The sequence below is a fragment of the Tupaia chinensis genome, unplaced genomic scaffold (genome assembly GCF_000334495.1).
Source record: "Tupaia chinensis unplaced genomic scaffold, TupChi_1.0 Scaffold000231_1, whole genome shotgun sequence".
NCBI classification, from domain to species: domain Eukaryota; kingdom Metazoa; phylum Chordata; class Mammalia; order Scandentia; family Tupaiidae; genus Tupaia; species Tupaia belangeri.
The window spans coordinates 2335842-2351195 of NW_006159706.1; the positions used below are offsets into that span (position 1 = coordinate 2335842).

A 15354-nucleotide genomic window follows, 5' to 3' on the forward strand; every position below is an offset into this window, starting at 1 on the left:
GAAGGGGGGGGGGGGGGGGGGGGGCCAGCCCCGGCCCCCAGCCATGATTAGTGCTGGCAGGATACGGTCCCGCCTTGCGGGCCGCAAGTCTTAACAACGTGGCTCTCCTCGCTGATTCCACCTGCTCCAGGGGAGAACCGGCAGTTCCAGGGTTCTCCCAGCCTCGGCTTGCTCACGCCCTCCGAAGCCGAGAGGGCCCAAAGTGAAGACCTAGAGAACACCCGGAAATAGGGAGGACCTCCAAGCACGTGATGGGGGAACGCTCCTGTGCTGTCACGTGAGCCGCCAACCCGTGGCTCCTCGGTGTGGTACGCTCAGCTGCTCTTAAAGGTACAGGCCGTGTGCCCCCTGCTTTGGAGGGGGCGGGGGTAGAGTCTGGCGGGTGGGGCGTGGCGTGGCGGGGCGTGGGAGGGCACGAGATGGAGTCGGGACTCGCCTGATGGATCGTGGGGCGCGAGTGCAGCAGACAAGCTGGAGCTGGGCCCCCAAGTGGGGCGTTGATCCTTCTCACCTGTCGCAGATCCTCTCCCGTCCCATCAGAGCCAACTCTGAACACTCGCTGACTTTGAACCCTTCGGGGGATCTGAACTCGATGTCATGGGAAGCTCTGCGGGCTCGCGGCGGCGCCTGTCGGATTCGGAGGGTGAGTATTCGGCCCGCCCTCACGGGACTCACCCCCTCTGCCCCAGACCCACTTGAGGGGCATGGAAGCTAGGATGGCCCCGAGAGGACACTCGTGGGGCCCTCGTGCACTGAGAGTGGGTTGGGTTCATTCGCTCTTCTCATCCTCCTAGGGGAGGAGACCACCCCGGAGCCCCGGGCCCCTCTGCTGGACCGTCAGGGTGCCCATTGGAAGGACGCGGTGGGCTTCTGGTGAGTGGGGTGGGAGAAGGAAGCTACGGAGCAAAAAAAGAAAAAGTTGAGCTGGGCAAAGGAGCTGAATCCACAGTGTACTGAATCAACTACCTGGCCCTGAGACAGGAGTAAATTTCCCAAACTTCACTCATTTGCTTACCATCTTCAGGTTTTGGCCAGATCCTCGTACCACCTGGAGGTTTATTTACTTCATGTTTTCCCTCCAACCAGTTCAGCCTTAATTTTTTATACAAATGTATTTTTATTTTATTTATTTTTTGGAGAGATTTTTGCTATAGGGTGCGTACCCTCATGGGAGAGAGTGGGAGAGACAGAGAGACAGAAAGCAAGAAAACATCTCCCAGAGAGATGGCCACTCTGCAATCCCTTCTCCAGTTTCCTCTCAGGATTTTGGACGCACATGCACTTGTGCCTGGTGTGTTTTAAGCCGCTGGGTCAGCCATGTGGGAGTTCAGCAAAGGAGGACAGACTGTAGCATGGCCATCCCCCATAGGTGTTGATTTCTCCCTTTCTGTCTCTTTGTCTCTCTGGCAAGTGCACACACCCTATAGCAAAAAATCTCTTTTAAAAAAATGAAAAGAAGGGGACCAGCAGTTAGTGTAATGGCTATGTCGCTGGACTCCCACGTAGTCGACCGCGGTTCTTGTCCTGGACCCGGTGGCTTAAACTCACGCCGGGCGCGTGCGTGCCCAAGATCGCGAGAGGAGAATGGAGGAGAAGGGACTGTGGCGTGCCCATCCCCCCTTGGGGGGTGATTTCTCGCTTTCTGTCTCTCTTTCTCTGTCTGTCTGGCGAGTGCACGCGCCCTATAGCAAAAACCTCCCAAAAAAAAGAAAAGAAATGAAAAGAAGACTAGATCACTACTTCAAGTGGAAAGTATGCATTTAAATAAATGCATTACCATACAACTTTTTGAAAGCTCATTTATCTGTCTTCTAAAATCATTTAAATATTGAGCCTTGGGAAATATTACTACTTCTAGCATTAACTTGTTGGATAATAAATTGGGTCAAGATTGGCTTCCCATGTGACATTGGGAAGTCACTGAAGCTCTCTTAGCTTTAGTTTCCTCAATAGCAAAACGAGAAGAGTAGTACCACTTCAACGGTACTGGGTTGTGAGTAGGACACTTAGTGAAATCTCTTGTACTGGGCCCTGTTTCCTTGCCACCACTGGGCCCAGCCAACAAGATCCTCCAGGGATCAAAGGGCTTTGGTATAGTAGCCCCTACAAGCACTCTGGGGTTTTCAGGAGAGAAATTTGTACCCCCATTTTACACATGAGTAAACTGAGGCCACTGAAGTAGTAAGTGGCAGACTTGGGGCCTGAACATCATCCTGAACAGAGTGGGAAGAGTGGGATCCATGGGTGCCAGGTGGGAGTATGGCCCTTGGTAGAGTTTCTTAACCTGGGCCCTGTCTTTTGGGTTTCAAGCCCCCCCGGAATGTCTTACTGTACTACAGTACATTCGTGGGTGAGAAATGGCCCAGGAATTAGATCATAGCAGAAGCCCAGAGGCGAGAGTGATCCAAGGTAATTTCTTAGAAGGGATCTTCGAAGTTGGAAGTAAACTCAAGTCTGTAGTATCAAAGTCTGTATTTTCTTTTTCTTTCTTTTCCTTTCTCTCTCTCTCTCTGTTTTTAACTTGCTAGAGGGCATGTGTGTTTGCCAGAGAGAGAGAGAGAGAGAAAGGGAGAGAGAGAGTACCCCCCACATGGGGTGTAGTCATGCTGCAATCCCTTTTCCTCCACCTCTCCATCCTGCTAGGATTTGGGGCATGCACGCTCATGTGCTAGCCGTGGTTTTCAATCTGCCGGGGCAGGATTTGGACCACAATCAGCCATGTGGGATTGGCTCCCTTGACTACCAGGCCACAAAGCCAACCCTCAAAGTCTCTGTTTTTGACTCCAACACCAGATGAAGATAGGATTTGGTGATGTGAGAAAACAGAGGGACCTGATGAGAGGGCCCAGGTAAGGGGAGAACTGTATGGGTTGTCAGTCTGAAAGGACTAAAATCTGTCCTGCTCCTTCCAGGCTCCTGGGCCTTTGCAACAACTTCTCTTACGTGGTGATGTTGAGTGCTGCCCATGACATCCTTAGCCACGATAGGGTGCCCCGGAACCAGAGCCATGTGAGTGACGCCCTTCAACCTCCACACCATGGTTGGTCTCTGTGGGAAGATGAGGGACCCACCGTGGAGCAGAGGCCCTCTGAAAAACTCATGGAATGGGGTGGCCAAGGGGACAAGTTGATGATGACAGTGACCTAACCTGGCCCTGTTTCCCGGTAAAGCAGATGCAGGCCCTCCTGGCATAGCAGCAATGCAGTGCTCTGCAGTGCTGACTCCCCTGGGAACGTCCCAGATTTGCCTCCAAGGTCTCCCTGCCTATGCCGGGAGCATGCATGCCTGCAAAAGTCCCTGACCTGCCAGACCCTCGGAGCAAGAAGGGATTTTAAGAAATCAATAAGTGCTGGGCAGGAGTAGGGCCCATGGCAGGGTTTCTTAAACTGAGCCCTGACGATCTGTCGGGCCGGGTGGTTCTCTGTTGTGGGGCTGTCGCAGGCATTGTGGGATGTTTACAGCATCCTTGGCCTCTATCCAATAGATGTGAGTGGTATACTCCCTGTCCCTCAGTTGTGACAACCAAGAATGTCTCTAGACTTTGTCAAATAGTCCCTGGATGGGAGGTGGGTGTTGTCCCTGGCTAAGAACCATTTGTCTATGGTAAGCTGGAGTGTGCATGCCCTGTCCAAGGGACACAGTCACCGTCCTTACATGTCCAACAGGGAATCTGGTCCAGAATCAAATTTTCTGGAGAATAAAATATTCTGGAAACCCACATTATGGTATGAAAGCTCTTGAATATGTTACCCAAACAAGTCTACTTACTGGCCCATCTTTGGCTTGTGGGCTATTAGCCCACTTACATGAAAATCCCCCTCCATCATGTACTTTGAGGAGCTGGGGTCCTGAGAGGCCAACATTGACCCAAGCCATCCTTCAGGTTAAAGAAGAGCTGGGACCGGAGCCTGACTGTCTCTCTGTCTACCCTACCCTGACTGTTTCTCTGTCTACCCTCCTGCTTCCCTGGGTAAGACTTTCTTCTTTCACCGCAGGTGGACCCAGGCCCAACAGCCCTCCCCCACAACAGCTCCTCTCGATTTGACTGCAACTCTGTCTCCACGGCTGTGAGTACTCATCTGGTCCTCTCCTGACCCAGGTCCCCAGGTGTAGACCCACTCCCTACCCCTCAGTACTCAGCTGGGACGGTCTTTTTTTTTTTTTTTTTTTGGAGAGGTTTTTGTTATAGGGTGCGTGCGTTCGCCAGAAAAGCACAGAGAGGCAGAAAGTGAGAAATCACCTCCCAGGGGGGATGACCACACCACAATCCCTTCTCCTCCATTCTCCTCTCGGGATCTTGGGCATGCACGCACATGCACTTGGCGTGAGTTTAAGCCATCGTGTCTGGGACTTGAACTGCGGTCAACTACATGGGAGTTCAGCGACATAGCTATTACTCTAACTGCTGGTCCCTCAGCTGGGATGGTCTTTTTTTTTTTTTTTAATTTATTCATTCGTTTATTTTTAGTTTGACCAGAGAGAGACACAGAGTGAGAAAGAGGGAAAATGAGAAAGCAAGCTACCAGGTTCAGGACTTGAACCATCATAGGCCATATGGGAGTGTCCAGCACCTTAACCACCATGCCACCTGCTGGTCCCGGGATGGTCTTGACTATAGTAATTGGGACCATCGTTTTCTGGGCCCATTCTGTGTATAGCATCTATTCTCTCGTTTAATCCGTACAACAGTCCTTTGAGATGGGCACTACGGTCACCCCCATTTTCTAGATGAGGAAACTCGAGAATGCAAATGCCTTAACACTCAGCCGAGCAGGAGCAGAGCTGGACATGAATCCAGATCTGCCTCCAGGCCTGGGGGGCTGGCTCCTGTCTGTGGGCACTCAGGCTGGAGGTTGTGCCGGGAAGGCCGGGCCTCACTCTGCTCCGTTGCAGGCAGTGCTCTTGGCAGACATCCTCCCCACCCTCGTCATCAAGTTGCTGGCTCCTTTTGGACTTCACCTGCTGCCCTACAGGTCTGTGTGGAGCGACGGGAAGGGCAGGTGGATCTGAGAGAGAAGAGGCTGGGAGGGCAAAGGAAGTGGTGAGAGGCTGGGCTGCCCGGAGCAGCTGACCTTCCCCTTCTCTCCCCTTCCACCCTCAGCCCTCGGGTGCTTGTCAGCGGGCTTTGTGCTGCAGGAAGCTTCGTCTTGGTTGCCTTTTCTCATTCAGTGGGGACCAGCCTGTGTGGTGAGTTGCCAGGTCTTCTGTCTTGGCCTGTGAAGTTTGGGGGTGCATGTGAACCCTGAGTGGGAGCTTTGGTGGACTGAGAAAGGACAGAAAGACAGACAGAAAAGCAGGGGGTCAGGTGGACCCAGCATCTCTGATGGAAACCACCGTGGCCCCGAGCTGTTCTGTTCTCATTCTTTTCTAGGGCAGGGGAGGTCGGATATTATCTATTACCAACTGCAGCTCTGAAGTATCTTGCTTCTCGTGGTTGTAAACAAGCCTCTCCTAGCCTTCCCTGGCGGTTGCTCAGCTTTCTTTAATCGGCACATAGTTCTCTCTGATGTCTGACTTTGCCCATAGTCTTTCTGTATTTCTACTTTCCTTTTCAATATGCACTGCCCTGCAGTGCGACAGTAGAGTACACCATCTTTAGAGCTTTCTCTTGCCCTGAAGTTAGCCAGTGGTCATGTCTACTGTAAAGGTTCCTGCCTAGGTTCTGAGTGGGAGCTTTGGTGGACTGAGAAAGGACAGAAAGACAGACAGAAAAGCAGGGGGTCAGGTGGACCCAGCATCTCTGATGGAAACCACCGTGGCCCCGAGCTGTTCTGTTCTCATTCTTTTCTAGGGCAGGGGAGGTCGGATATTATCTATTACCAACTGCAGCTCTGAAGTATCTTGCTTCTCGTGGTTGTAAACAAGCCTCTCCTAGCCTTCCCTGGCGGTTGCTCAGCTTTCTTTAATCGGCACATAGTTCTCTCTGATGTCTGACTTTGCCCATAGTCTTTCTGTATTTCTACTTTCCTTTTCAATATGCACTGCCCTGCAGTGCGACAGTAGAGTACACCATCTTTAGAGCTTTCTCTTGCCCTGAAGTTAGCCAGTGGTCATGTCTACTGTAAAGGTTCCTGCCTAGGTTCCTGCCTAGATCTGGCCACTCCCTGCATTTTGGCCACGTCTGGCTGTCCCCACAGTGTGTGTTCTGTGTGTGGTGGGGGGCCCAGAGGAACCACAGCAAGCATTTGTGAGCGTTGTCTCCTACACTTTCCATAGGGCGGGCGCCATCACGCCCTCCTACACTTTCAAGAAGCGTAACCCTCAGAAGTCTGCCACAAGTAGGAGACAGAACAGGGCAATTTGGAGGGGTAGGTGGTGGGGGCGGTGGAAAGACGTGGATGAATTGGATGGAGGTTGAGATGAACAGACTCATTAGGACTCTGATGAAGATGGGGGAGACGTCAAGGCTGAGTTCTGGCCGCTGGTCTGATAACCAGGGGGTGGAGACACCGTTCTCTGTGAAGGACACGTGGAGGAGAGGGCGGCTCTCCTTCAGATCTGGACCCCATCCTGTCCAAGGGATCTGCTTCTAGCCATTCTGGGCTGATGCAGAGGAGGCCATGGTCACTCACCTTGGGGTACTGGGGCTGTCCAGGGAAAGGCTGAGCATGGTCACCTCTGTTCTCGTCCTTCTCCCAGGTGTGGTCCTGGCCAGCATCTCCTCAGGCTTAGGGGAGGTCACCTTCCTGTCACTCACTGCCTTCTACCCCAGGTAAGGAGGCAGACGGGGGGTGGGGGGGTGGGGGAGAGGAAGGGCAGTCCCCCTGCTGGTGTGGGTCCTCCTGAGCACTCCTGTGCTCTCCTTCTACAGGGCTGTGATCTCCTGGTGGTCCTCAGGGACTGGAGGAGCGGGACTTTTAGGGGCCCTGTCCTACCTGGGCCTCACCCAGGTTGGCCTCTCCCCCCAGCACACCCTGCTGTCTATGCTGGGTGTCCCCGCTCTGCTGCTGGCCAGGTGAGCTCCCTGGGCCGGGATGAGGAGGGATTCAAGGAGAGAGAACGCAATCATGACCCCAATCTTTAGACCCCCTACAGCCTTGTTCCAAGAGGTTGTGGGTGCTGGACTCCAATAACCTGGGGTTTGAGTGCCCGAGCTGCCACTTGTTAGCTGCGTAGCACCGGACAAGGAGCTTTACCTTTCCGACCCTCAGTTTCCCCATGTTGCAAGTGGTGGTAGTTCTGTCTTCCCCACGAAGCGTGAGTGAGGTGCATTCAGCACAGTGTGAGCCACGGCAAGCCGAGTGGGACATGGATGGACTTTATTTTATGGGTTCTGTGTGGCCAGATTCTGGGCCTTCACAGATCATTGCTAAGGAGGAGGGCAGATTGAAAAAGTGAGTCAATTCAAAGGAAAATATTAAGTAGGACATCCTGTCTATAGGAGGGATATAGATATGGCAGTTAGCACGAAGCCACAACAGAAGGGACTGAAATTCATTCCGGCCCAGCACAGAGTAAACGTACAATAAAGGGACGATAGAGCAGTTGTCAGGATTGAATGGCAAGAAGACAGGTCTGACCTGCTTGGCATGCACAGCAGACCAGTCGAGGGCCCACAAGGAGGAACAACAAACAGATAAATTAAGTTCCACTTAATAGTAAGCACTTTTCTACAGCGGAGCTCCCCAACTTAGGTTGGGGGGGGTCTTAGAGGCAGTGAACTACTCATCTTTGGCAGAATATAGGTGTGTGAGGGGTACTCGGGGAGGGAGTGGCCTCTGGGGCCTTTGCAGCCTGACAGGGGCCCTTTGACTCTTCATTCTTCTCCCTCCAGCTATTTCTTGTTGCTCACGTCTCCCGAGCTCCAGGACCCAGGAGGGGAGGAAGAGGCAGAGACCGCAGCTCGGCAGCCCCTGATAGGCACTGAGGCCTCTGAGTCGAAGCCAGGTGGGAGACGCAGCCCTCAGAGAGGGCACTTCCTGGCTCCGGGTTTTAGTCTTTTCTTCTTTGCAATGAACAGAGTTGAAAGGGGAGAGGGATGGGTGGTCAAGTTATGGTAAAAGCCTTCATCTATGGGTCATCGGAAAAATAATGACATATTTTTCTATACAAAACTGCATCATGACTTTTCCGGCCATCTAATATTCCAGAAATACTGAGTGCTCACTATGGGCCAGATATTCCAGCCATGGGGTACGGTGGTGGCTCGGGTGAGGAGTTGAGACAGACTTATGAACCAGTCAACGGGAAACAAGTTGTGGTCGTGTGTGGCCAAGTGCTGGGAGAACATAAAACAGCGATGTGACAGAAGAAGACAGCTGGGGGAGCTAGGGAGAGGTTCTACTCTAGACACGTCCCTTTATGTATTTATTTATTTTTTAATTTTTGCTATAGGTTGTGTGTGCTTGCTGAAAAGAGATAGATGGATAGAGAGACAGAGGAAAAGTGAGAAAGCATCCCCTCACGGGGGGGGGGGCAATCATGCTGCAGTCCCTTCTCCATTCTCTTCTTGGGATTTTGGGCACACGTGCACGCGCGTGTGCGCGTGTGTGCCTGAGCATGGAGTGTTTTTCAAGCTGCCAGGTGTGGGGCTCGAATTGTACAGTCAGCTGTGTGGGATCTAGCACCTTAACCACCATGCCACTGTCCAGCCCTAGAAACAAGACCTTTTAGGAAGTGGAGTTTGGGCTGAGATGTGACTGACAAGGGGTCAACCCTGTGGATATCGGGGTGAATGGGTTCCAGGCAGAGGGAACAGCAAGTGAGGGGCCTGTGGTGGGAGTGCACGTGGGTGCTCTAGAAACCAAGAGAAGGCCCGGCGGGGCTGGAGCGGAGTGGGCAGGCAGCAGCTGTTCAGCTGTATAGGAGCCATGAAGAGGTCTCACCAGATGACTCGTTTTTATTAAATTGTGGCAAAATATGTATGTAACATAGAGTTTACCATTTTAACCACTTATAAGCATGCAATCCAGGGGCATTTAAGGCTGTGCACACTGCGATGGTGGCCGATTAGTTCGTATAGGGCAGCTCCTTTTCGCTGAGACTTCAGTGTGAAGATTTCACCTGCCCATTTGCTTGCCTTCTTCCCCTGCAGGCTCCAGCCCAAACCTCTCCCTTCAGGAAAGGTGGACCGTGTTCAAGGTGTGGATGGTGGCTGCGCTCTGTCCCCCATGGATGGCACCCATCTCCCGGCCTGCCACTTACGTCTCTGACTCTTCCAGGGGCTGCTGTGGTATATCATCCCCCTGGTCCTCGTTTACTTTGCCGAGTATTTCATCAATCAGGGACTCGTAAGTAAGCAGTGCTGGGAGGGGTGTGGAAGCAGCGATCGGTCGCTGCATGCCCATCCCCCTTGTCTGGTCTTTGCTGCAGTTCGAGCTGCTCTTTTTCCGGAACACTTCCCTGAGTCACGCACAGCAGTACCGCTGGTAATGGGAGTAAAGGTGGCTGGCAGACCGAGTGATGGGCTGGGGGGCCTCTGATGAGAGGGACTGGGGTTGGGAGGAGCCACCCTGCCCAGTAGGCACCCAAGCAGAGTGGGTCAATACCCAGAGGAGTTTCTTTCTCCCTGGCCCTGTCGCAGGTACCAGATGCTCTACCAAGCTGGCGTCTTCATCTCACGCTCTTCTCTCCGCTGCTGTCGCATCCGCTTCACCTGGGCCCTGGCCCTGCTGCAGGTACTGAGCTCCTGCCCCTCGCTCCACTCCCACGTTGGCTCTCAGCTTCCCCAGGCTCGAAACATCCCTCCCTCAATAAGAAGTATTTATCGTACATGATCATTTCCTTCTGAACTTATTTTAATGTTAAATACGTTCCTTTTTTCCTATGAGAGAAAGACAGAGGGACAGGTGTCCGGCAGATGCCTCCCACTGTCATACTTCCCAGTCTCAGCTGGCCTGAATCCCGGGCGTGCACATGCACTCCTGGTGTGCTCCAAGAGGTCCCAGAATATGAACCCAGCACCTATCCCACATGAGTCCAGTTGCATTACCACTGTGCCAACATCCGTTTCTCGGGGTAGTTGTGAAAAATAGAGATAAGAAGAATGAAAGGATAAGGTTTTTGTTGTGTTTTAATGAGAAGCTCTTGCTTAATAATTATTTGCATATCTCTCATGCAAAGAGACTTTCAAATGAAAGCCTGGAACTAGAAAAAAATACTACAGTTCTTTCCTTCCCAATAGATAGTTATAATAGAATCAGTAGTGTTGTAGCCAGAAAGTTGTTTATCTCAAGGCTGCTCAGCAAATTCAGTTCCTCAAGGCAAACACTAGGTGCTAGTGCACAGGCGTGTCCCTTACAACCGTCTAGCCAGAGGAGTTTCGCATGAGCAGCCTTCATTGTTTCAGGGCTACAAGTCTACAGCCTTTGCAGGTAACTGCTTACAAATAAACTTTCAATTATTACAGGAAAGTCCTTTGTCCTTAAAACTTTTTTTTTTTTGAGAGGTTTTTGCTATAGGGCACTTGCAGTCACCCAGAAGACAGAGAGAGGCAGAGACAGAAAGTGAGAAGTCAACCCCCAGGGGGGATGGCCACACCCCAATCCTTTCTCCATAAGAAGGGACCAGCAGATGGCAAGAGGAGAATGGAAGAGAAGGGATTGCTGCATGACCATCCCCCCTGGGGGGTGATTTCTCACTTTCTGTCTCTCTGTCTTTCTGGTGAGCGCATGCACCCTATAGCAAAAAACTCTCAAAAGCAAACTTTTTAAAAAGAGTTATTTTAATTTAATTATTTATTTTAATTTGACCAGAGAAGTACAGAGTGAGAAAGAAAGCAAGCCACCAGGTCCAGGACTCGAATCGCAGTCGGCCATGTGGGAGTCCAGTGCCCTTAACCACCATGCCACCTGGCAGCCCCTGTCCTTAAAACTTAAAAACTCAGTTCTGTATCAACAAGATACACAGTAAGTGTAGATTACTTTCAATGTTATGGCCGAAGTTTGTAAACATTCTCTAACCGTCCTTATTTACCCAAGCGACATTGCCAGCCTAGGGCTTTGTACCCGCAAAGCCCAAAGTGTTTTGTCGATAGTTCATAACTCGGGGTTCATCTAGCTCGTGCTGAAACATGTGGCTTATAGTTTTAGTATGATTTTAACCAAGGCTGTTTCGTAGAAGTGGGGTTTGTAACCCTTTATTTCCATTACAGAAAGCACCTTGTATCATGTGCAGGGCGAGTGTCTAATGTGCCCACTACCCCAGTTACCAGGGTGTGTTCTTTTTTTTTTTTTTAATTTTATTTATTCATTCATTTATTTTAATTTGATCAGAGAGAGATACACAGAGAGAGAGAGGGAAAGTGAGAAAGCAGGCCACCAGGTCTGGGACTCAAACCATGGTTGGCCATGTGGGAATGTCCAGCGCCTTAACCACCACGCCATCTGCTGGCCCCACCAGGGTGTGTTCTTAATGCAGACCTCTGAGCCCTAGACTTACCGAGTGAGGACCTCTGAGGGGGAGGCCTACATGGTACGTTTTAACAAGATCCCAGGGAGCCAGCAGGTGGTATGGTTAATGAGCCGGACTCCCACATGGGAAAATCATGCCAGGCGCATGTGCGTGTGTGCCCCAAACCCTGAGAGAATGGCAGAGAAGAGATTGCAGCGTAGCCATCTCCTCTGGGGAGTGATTTCTCCCTTTCCCGCTCTCTGTCGGGGCAAGCACATGCACCCTATGGCAAAAACTTATAAAAAATAAGATCCCAGGTGATTCTTGGGTACATGAAGAACATGAACTGCCACGTGGTGGCCTGCACACGGAAGAGGTGACACGATACAGCGCTCAGGGCTGGGATAGTGGCACCCCCTGAGGGACCGAGACCTGGAAGAAGGTACCTGTTGTACCATCAGATGAGGGTCAGGGAGGCTTCCTGAAAAAGGTGGGAACAGTTAGACCAGGGTGGCTCAGGCCCAACCCTTGACATTCAGGGAGTTCTTTGCTGTGGTCTCTCCTGTGATTGTAGGGTATTTAGCAGAATCCCTGGCCTGTACCCACCAGATGCCAGTAACCCCCCCTCCCTCAGTGGTGACAAGAATCCTCCAGATGTTCCTGGATGTCCCATGGGCATTAAAATCACCCGCTTGAAAACCACTGGTCCTAGCGGGGTAAAATGGGGGGTGGGGATGGGAAAAGGTGTTCTATTTAAGGAGGCCTGGGAGGAGAAAACGAGATCCCAGGAGTAGGATTGAGCTTGATCCAAGCGGAGCCAGGAACAGTGACTAGGAGATCCCAAGTGAAGGAAGGTAGGTGGTGCTCCAGGCAGAGGTGAGCAGGAGGAAATCTCTTTTAAATGAATTACAAATAATTTTTTTCTTTCTTCCTTTTTTTTTTTTTTTTTGAGAGGTTTTTGCTAGCGTGTGCACTTGCCAGAAAGACAGAGAGAGACAGAGAGACAGAAAGTGAGAAATCACCCCCCAGGGGGGATGGCCACACCCCAATCCTTTCTCCATAAGAAGGGACCAGCAGATGGCAAGAGGAGAATGGAAGAGAAGGGATTGCTGCATGACCATCCCCCCTGGGGGGTGATTTCTCACTTTCTGTCTCTCTGTCTTTCTGGTGAGCGCATGCACCCTATAGCAAAAAACTCTCAAAAGCAAACTTTTTAAAAAGAGTTATTTTAATTTAATTATTTATTTTAATTTGACCAGAGAAGTACAGAGTGAGAAAGAAAGCAAGCCACCAGGTCCAGGACTCGAATCGCAGTCGGCCATGTGGGAGTCCAGTGCCCTTAACCACCATGCCACCTGGCAGCCCCTGTCCTTAAAACTTAAAAACTCAGTTCTGTATCAACAAGATACACAGTAAGTGTAGATTACTTTCAATGTTATGGCCGAAGTTTGTAAACATTCTCTAACCGTCCTTATTTACCCAAGCGACATTGCCAGCCTAGGGCTTTGTACCCGCAAAGCCCAAAGTGTTTTGTCGATAGTTCATAACTCGGGGTTCATCTAGCTCGTGCTGAAACATGTGGCTTATAGTTTTAGTATGATTTTAACCAAGGCTGTTTCGTAGAAGTGGGGTTTGTAACCCTTTATTTCCATTACAGAAAGCACCTTGTATCATGTGCAGGGCGAGTGTCTAATGTGCCCACTACCCCAGTTACCAGGGTGTGTTCTTTTTTTTTTTTTTTAATTTTATTTATTCATTCATTTATTTTAATTTGATCAGAGAGAGATACACAGAGAGAGAGAGGGAAAGTGAGAAAGCAGGCCACCAGGTCTGGGACTCAAACCATGGTTGGCCATGTGGGAATGTCCAGCGCCTTAACCACCACGCCATCTGCTGGCCCCACCAGGGTGTGTTCTTAATGCAGACCTCTGAGCCCTAGACTTACCGAGTGAGGACCTCTGAGGGGGAGGCCTACATGGTACGTTTTAACAAGATCCCAGGGAGCCAGCAGGTGGTATGGTTAATGAGCCGGACTCCCACATGGGAAAATCATGCCAGGCGCATGTGCGTGTGTGCCCCAAACCCTGAGAGAATGGCAGAGAAGAGATTGCAGCGTAGCCATCTCCTCTGGGGAGTGATTTCTCCCTTTCCCGCTCTCTGTCGGGGCAAGCACATGCACCCTATGGCAAAAACTTATAAAAAATAAGATCCCAGGTGATTCTTGGGTACATGAAGAACATGAACTGCCACGTGGTGGCCTGCACACGGAAGAGGTGACACGATACAGCGCTCAGGGCTGGGATAGTGGCACCCCCTGAGGGACCGAGACCTGGAAGAAGGTACCTGTTGTACCATCAGATGAGGGTCAGGGAGGCTTCCTGAAAAAGGTGGGAACAGTTAGACCAGGGTGGCTCAGGCCCAACCCTTGACATTCAGGGAGTTCTTTGCTGTGGTCTCTCCTGTGATTGTAGGGTATTTAGCAGAATCCCTGGCCTGTACCCACCAGATGCCAGTAACCCCCCCTCCCTCAGTGGTGACAAGAATCCTCCAGATGTTCCTGGATGTCCCATGGGCATTAAAATCACCCGCTTGAAAACCACTGGTCCTAGCGGGGTAAAATGGGGGGTGGGGATGGGAAAAGGTGTTCTATTTAAGGAGGCCTGGGAGGAGAAAACGAGATCCCAGGAGTAGGATTGAGCTTGATCCAAGCGGAGCCAGGAACAGTGACTAGGAGATCCCAAGTGAAGGAAGGTAGGTGGTGCTCCAGGCAGAGGTGAGCAGGAGGAAGCCACATACAAGGTACAAAGTACTGGCAATGGGTTAGTTAGAAAGCCTGCCCTAGAGCCCGGGGCTGGTAGCCGGCTGGGTGTTGGGATTTGAATTTTATCCAGGCCTGTCAGCCCTCTCTTTCTTTCTTTCTTTCTTTTTTTTTTTTTAATTATTTTTACTTAATTTTATTTATTTATTCATTTTATATTAATTTTACGAAAGAGAGACAGAGAGGTGAGAAAGCAAGCCACCAGGTCCAAGACTAGAACCGTGGTCAGCCATGTGGGAGTGTCCACACCTTAACCACCATGCCACCTGCTGGTCCCCCAGCCCTCTCTTTCATTAGTCCCTCTTAGAACCGTGGGCTACTAGATGGTATGCCTGGCATCCCTTCCCGCCCTGCTCTGACCCAGGCTCCGCCCGCTCCCTGCCTGTGTCCACAGTGCCTCAACCTGGCCTTCCTGCTAGCAGACGTGTTGTTGAACTTCCTGCCCAGCATCTACCTCGTCTTCCTGATCGTTGTGTATGAGGGGCTCCTGGGCGGTGCCGCGTACGTGAACACCTTCCACAACATTGCCCTGGAGGTCAGTGCCTGCCTGGCGAGGGCTGTGGGCGTCTTCTCTGGGAAGTCCAGGGCAGGGACCTCTAGGACTGAAGCCTCACCCTTGTGTCTGCCCTCCAGACCAGTGATGAGCACCGGGAATTTGCCATGGAAACTGCCTGTATCTCCGATACCTTGGGGATCTCCCTGTCAGGGCTCCTGGCCTTGCCTCTGCACGACTTCCTCTGCCACCTCTCCTGACATTCTGGCTCTTCAGGATACAGGACACATTGACCAGTGGGCAGGCGGGCAGGTTGGACAGCAGGTCCGTCCAGAGCTATTCCATGAGCTCTGTTCTTGCCTTCCCCCGGGCTGGCAGTAGGGAAGTGTTGAGGCTTTGTCGTCCCCTTAGACATGGGGCAGCTATTATCGTCCACTCCCAGCTGGTCTTGGGGAGCTGCTGCTTCTTATTTTGCCTTCTGAATAAATGTGTATTTTATCAGGTGACTTTTGTGCCATTTATCTTCCTGGAAAAAAAGATATTTTATTATAGAAGTAGTACAAGCCCATTTTAGGGGAAAATACATACATACATGTATATGAATGCATATAAATATGTATGTGTGTGTGAGTGTGTGTGTGTGTGTGTGTGGGTACATGTATGTATGAAAGAAAGCATTTCAGCATATTTTTGCCCAGTCTTTAAGGCTTTA

The 15354-nt window shown here is 51.1% G+C and overlaps 1 protein-coding gene across 5 annotated transcripts in view; it reads left to right on the forward strand.

Annotated features, from left to right (window-relative positions):
* CLN3 (CLN3 lysosomal/endosomal transmembrane protein, battenin) overlaps positions 1-15148 on the forward strand; it is a 16304-nt gene extending 1156 nt beyond the window's left edge. For 4 of the 5 annotated variants that reach the window (XM_014587716.2, XM_027771745.1, XM_014587717.2 and 1 more), the window contains 16 exons: positions 131-330; positions 521-643; positions 795-873; positions 2913-3009; positions 3996-4067; positions 4894-4973; positions 5102-5187; positions 6640-6712; positions 6812-6955; positions 7775-7887; positions 9035-9081; positions 9162-9230; positions 9313-9368; positions 9524-9617; positions 14544-14684; positions 14783-15148. In XM_014587716.2, the coding sequence (XP_014443202.1) occupies positions 598-643; positions 795-873; positions 2913-3009; positions 3996-4067; positions 4894-4973; positions 5102-5187; positions 6640-6712; positions 6812-6955; positions 7775-7887; positions 9035-9081; positions 9162-9230; positions 9313-9368; positions 9524-9617; positions 14544-14684; positions 14783-14902 (1317 nt within the window). In that variant the 5' untranslated portion in view covers positions 131-330; positions 521-597 and the 3' untranslated portion in view covers positions 14903-15148. The remainder of the gene's footprint in view (positions 1-130; positions 331-520; positions 644-794; positions 874-2912; positions 3010-3995; positions 4068-4893; positions 4974-5101; positions 5188-6639; positions 6713-6811; positions 6956-7774; positions 7888-9034; positions 9082-9161; positions 9231-9312; positions 9369-9523; positions 9618-14543; positions 14685-14782) is intronic. The other variant, XM_014587718.2, reaches the window with a different exon arrangement.
* Positions 15149-15354: the final 206 nt, after the last annotated feature.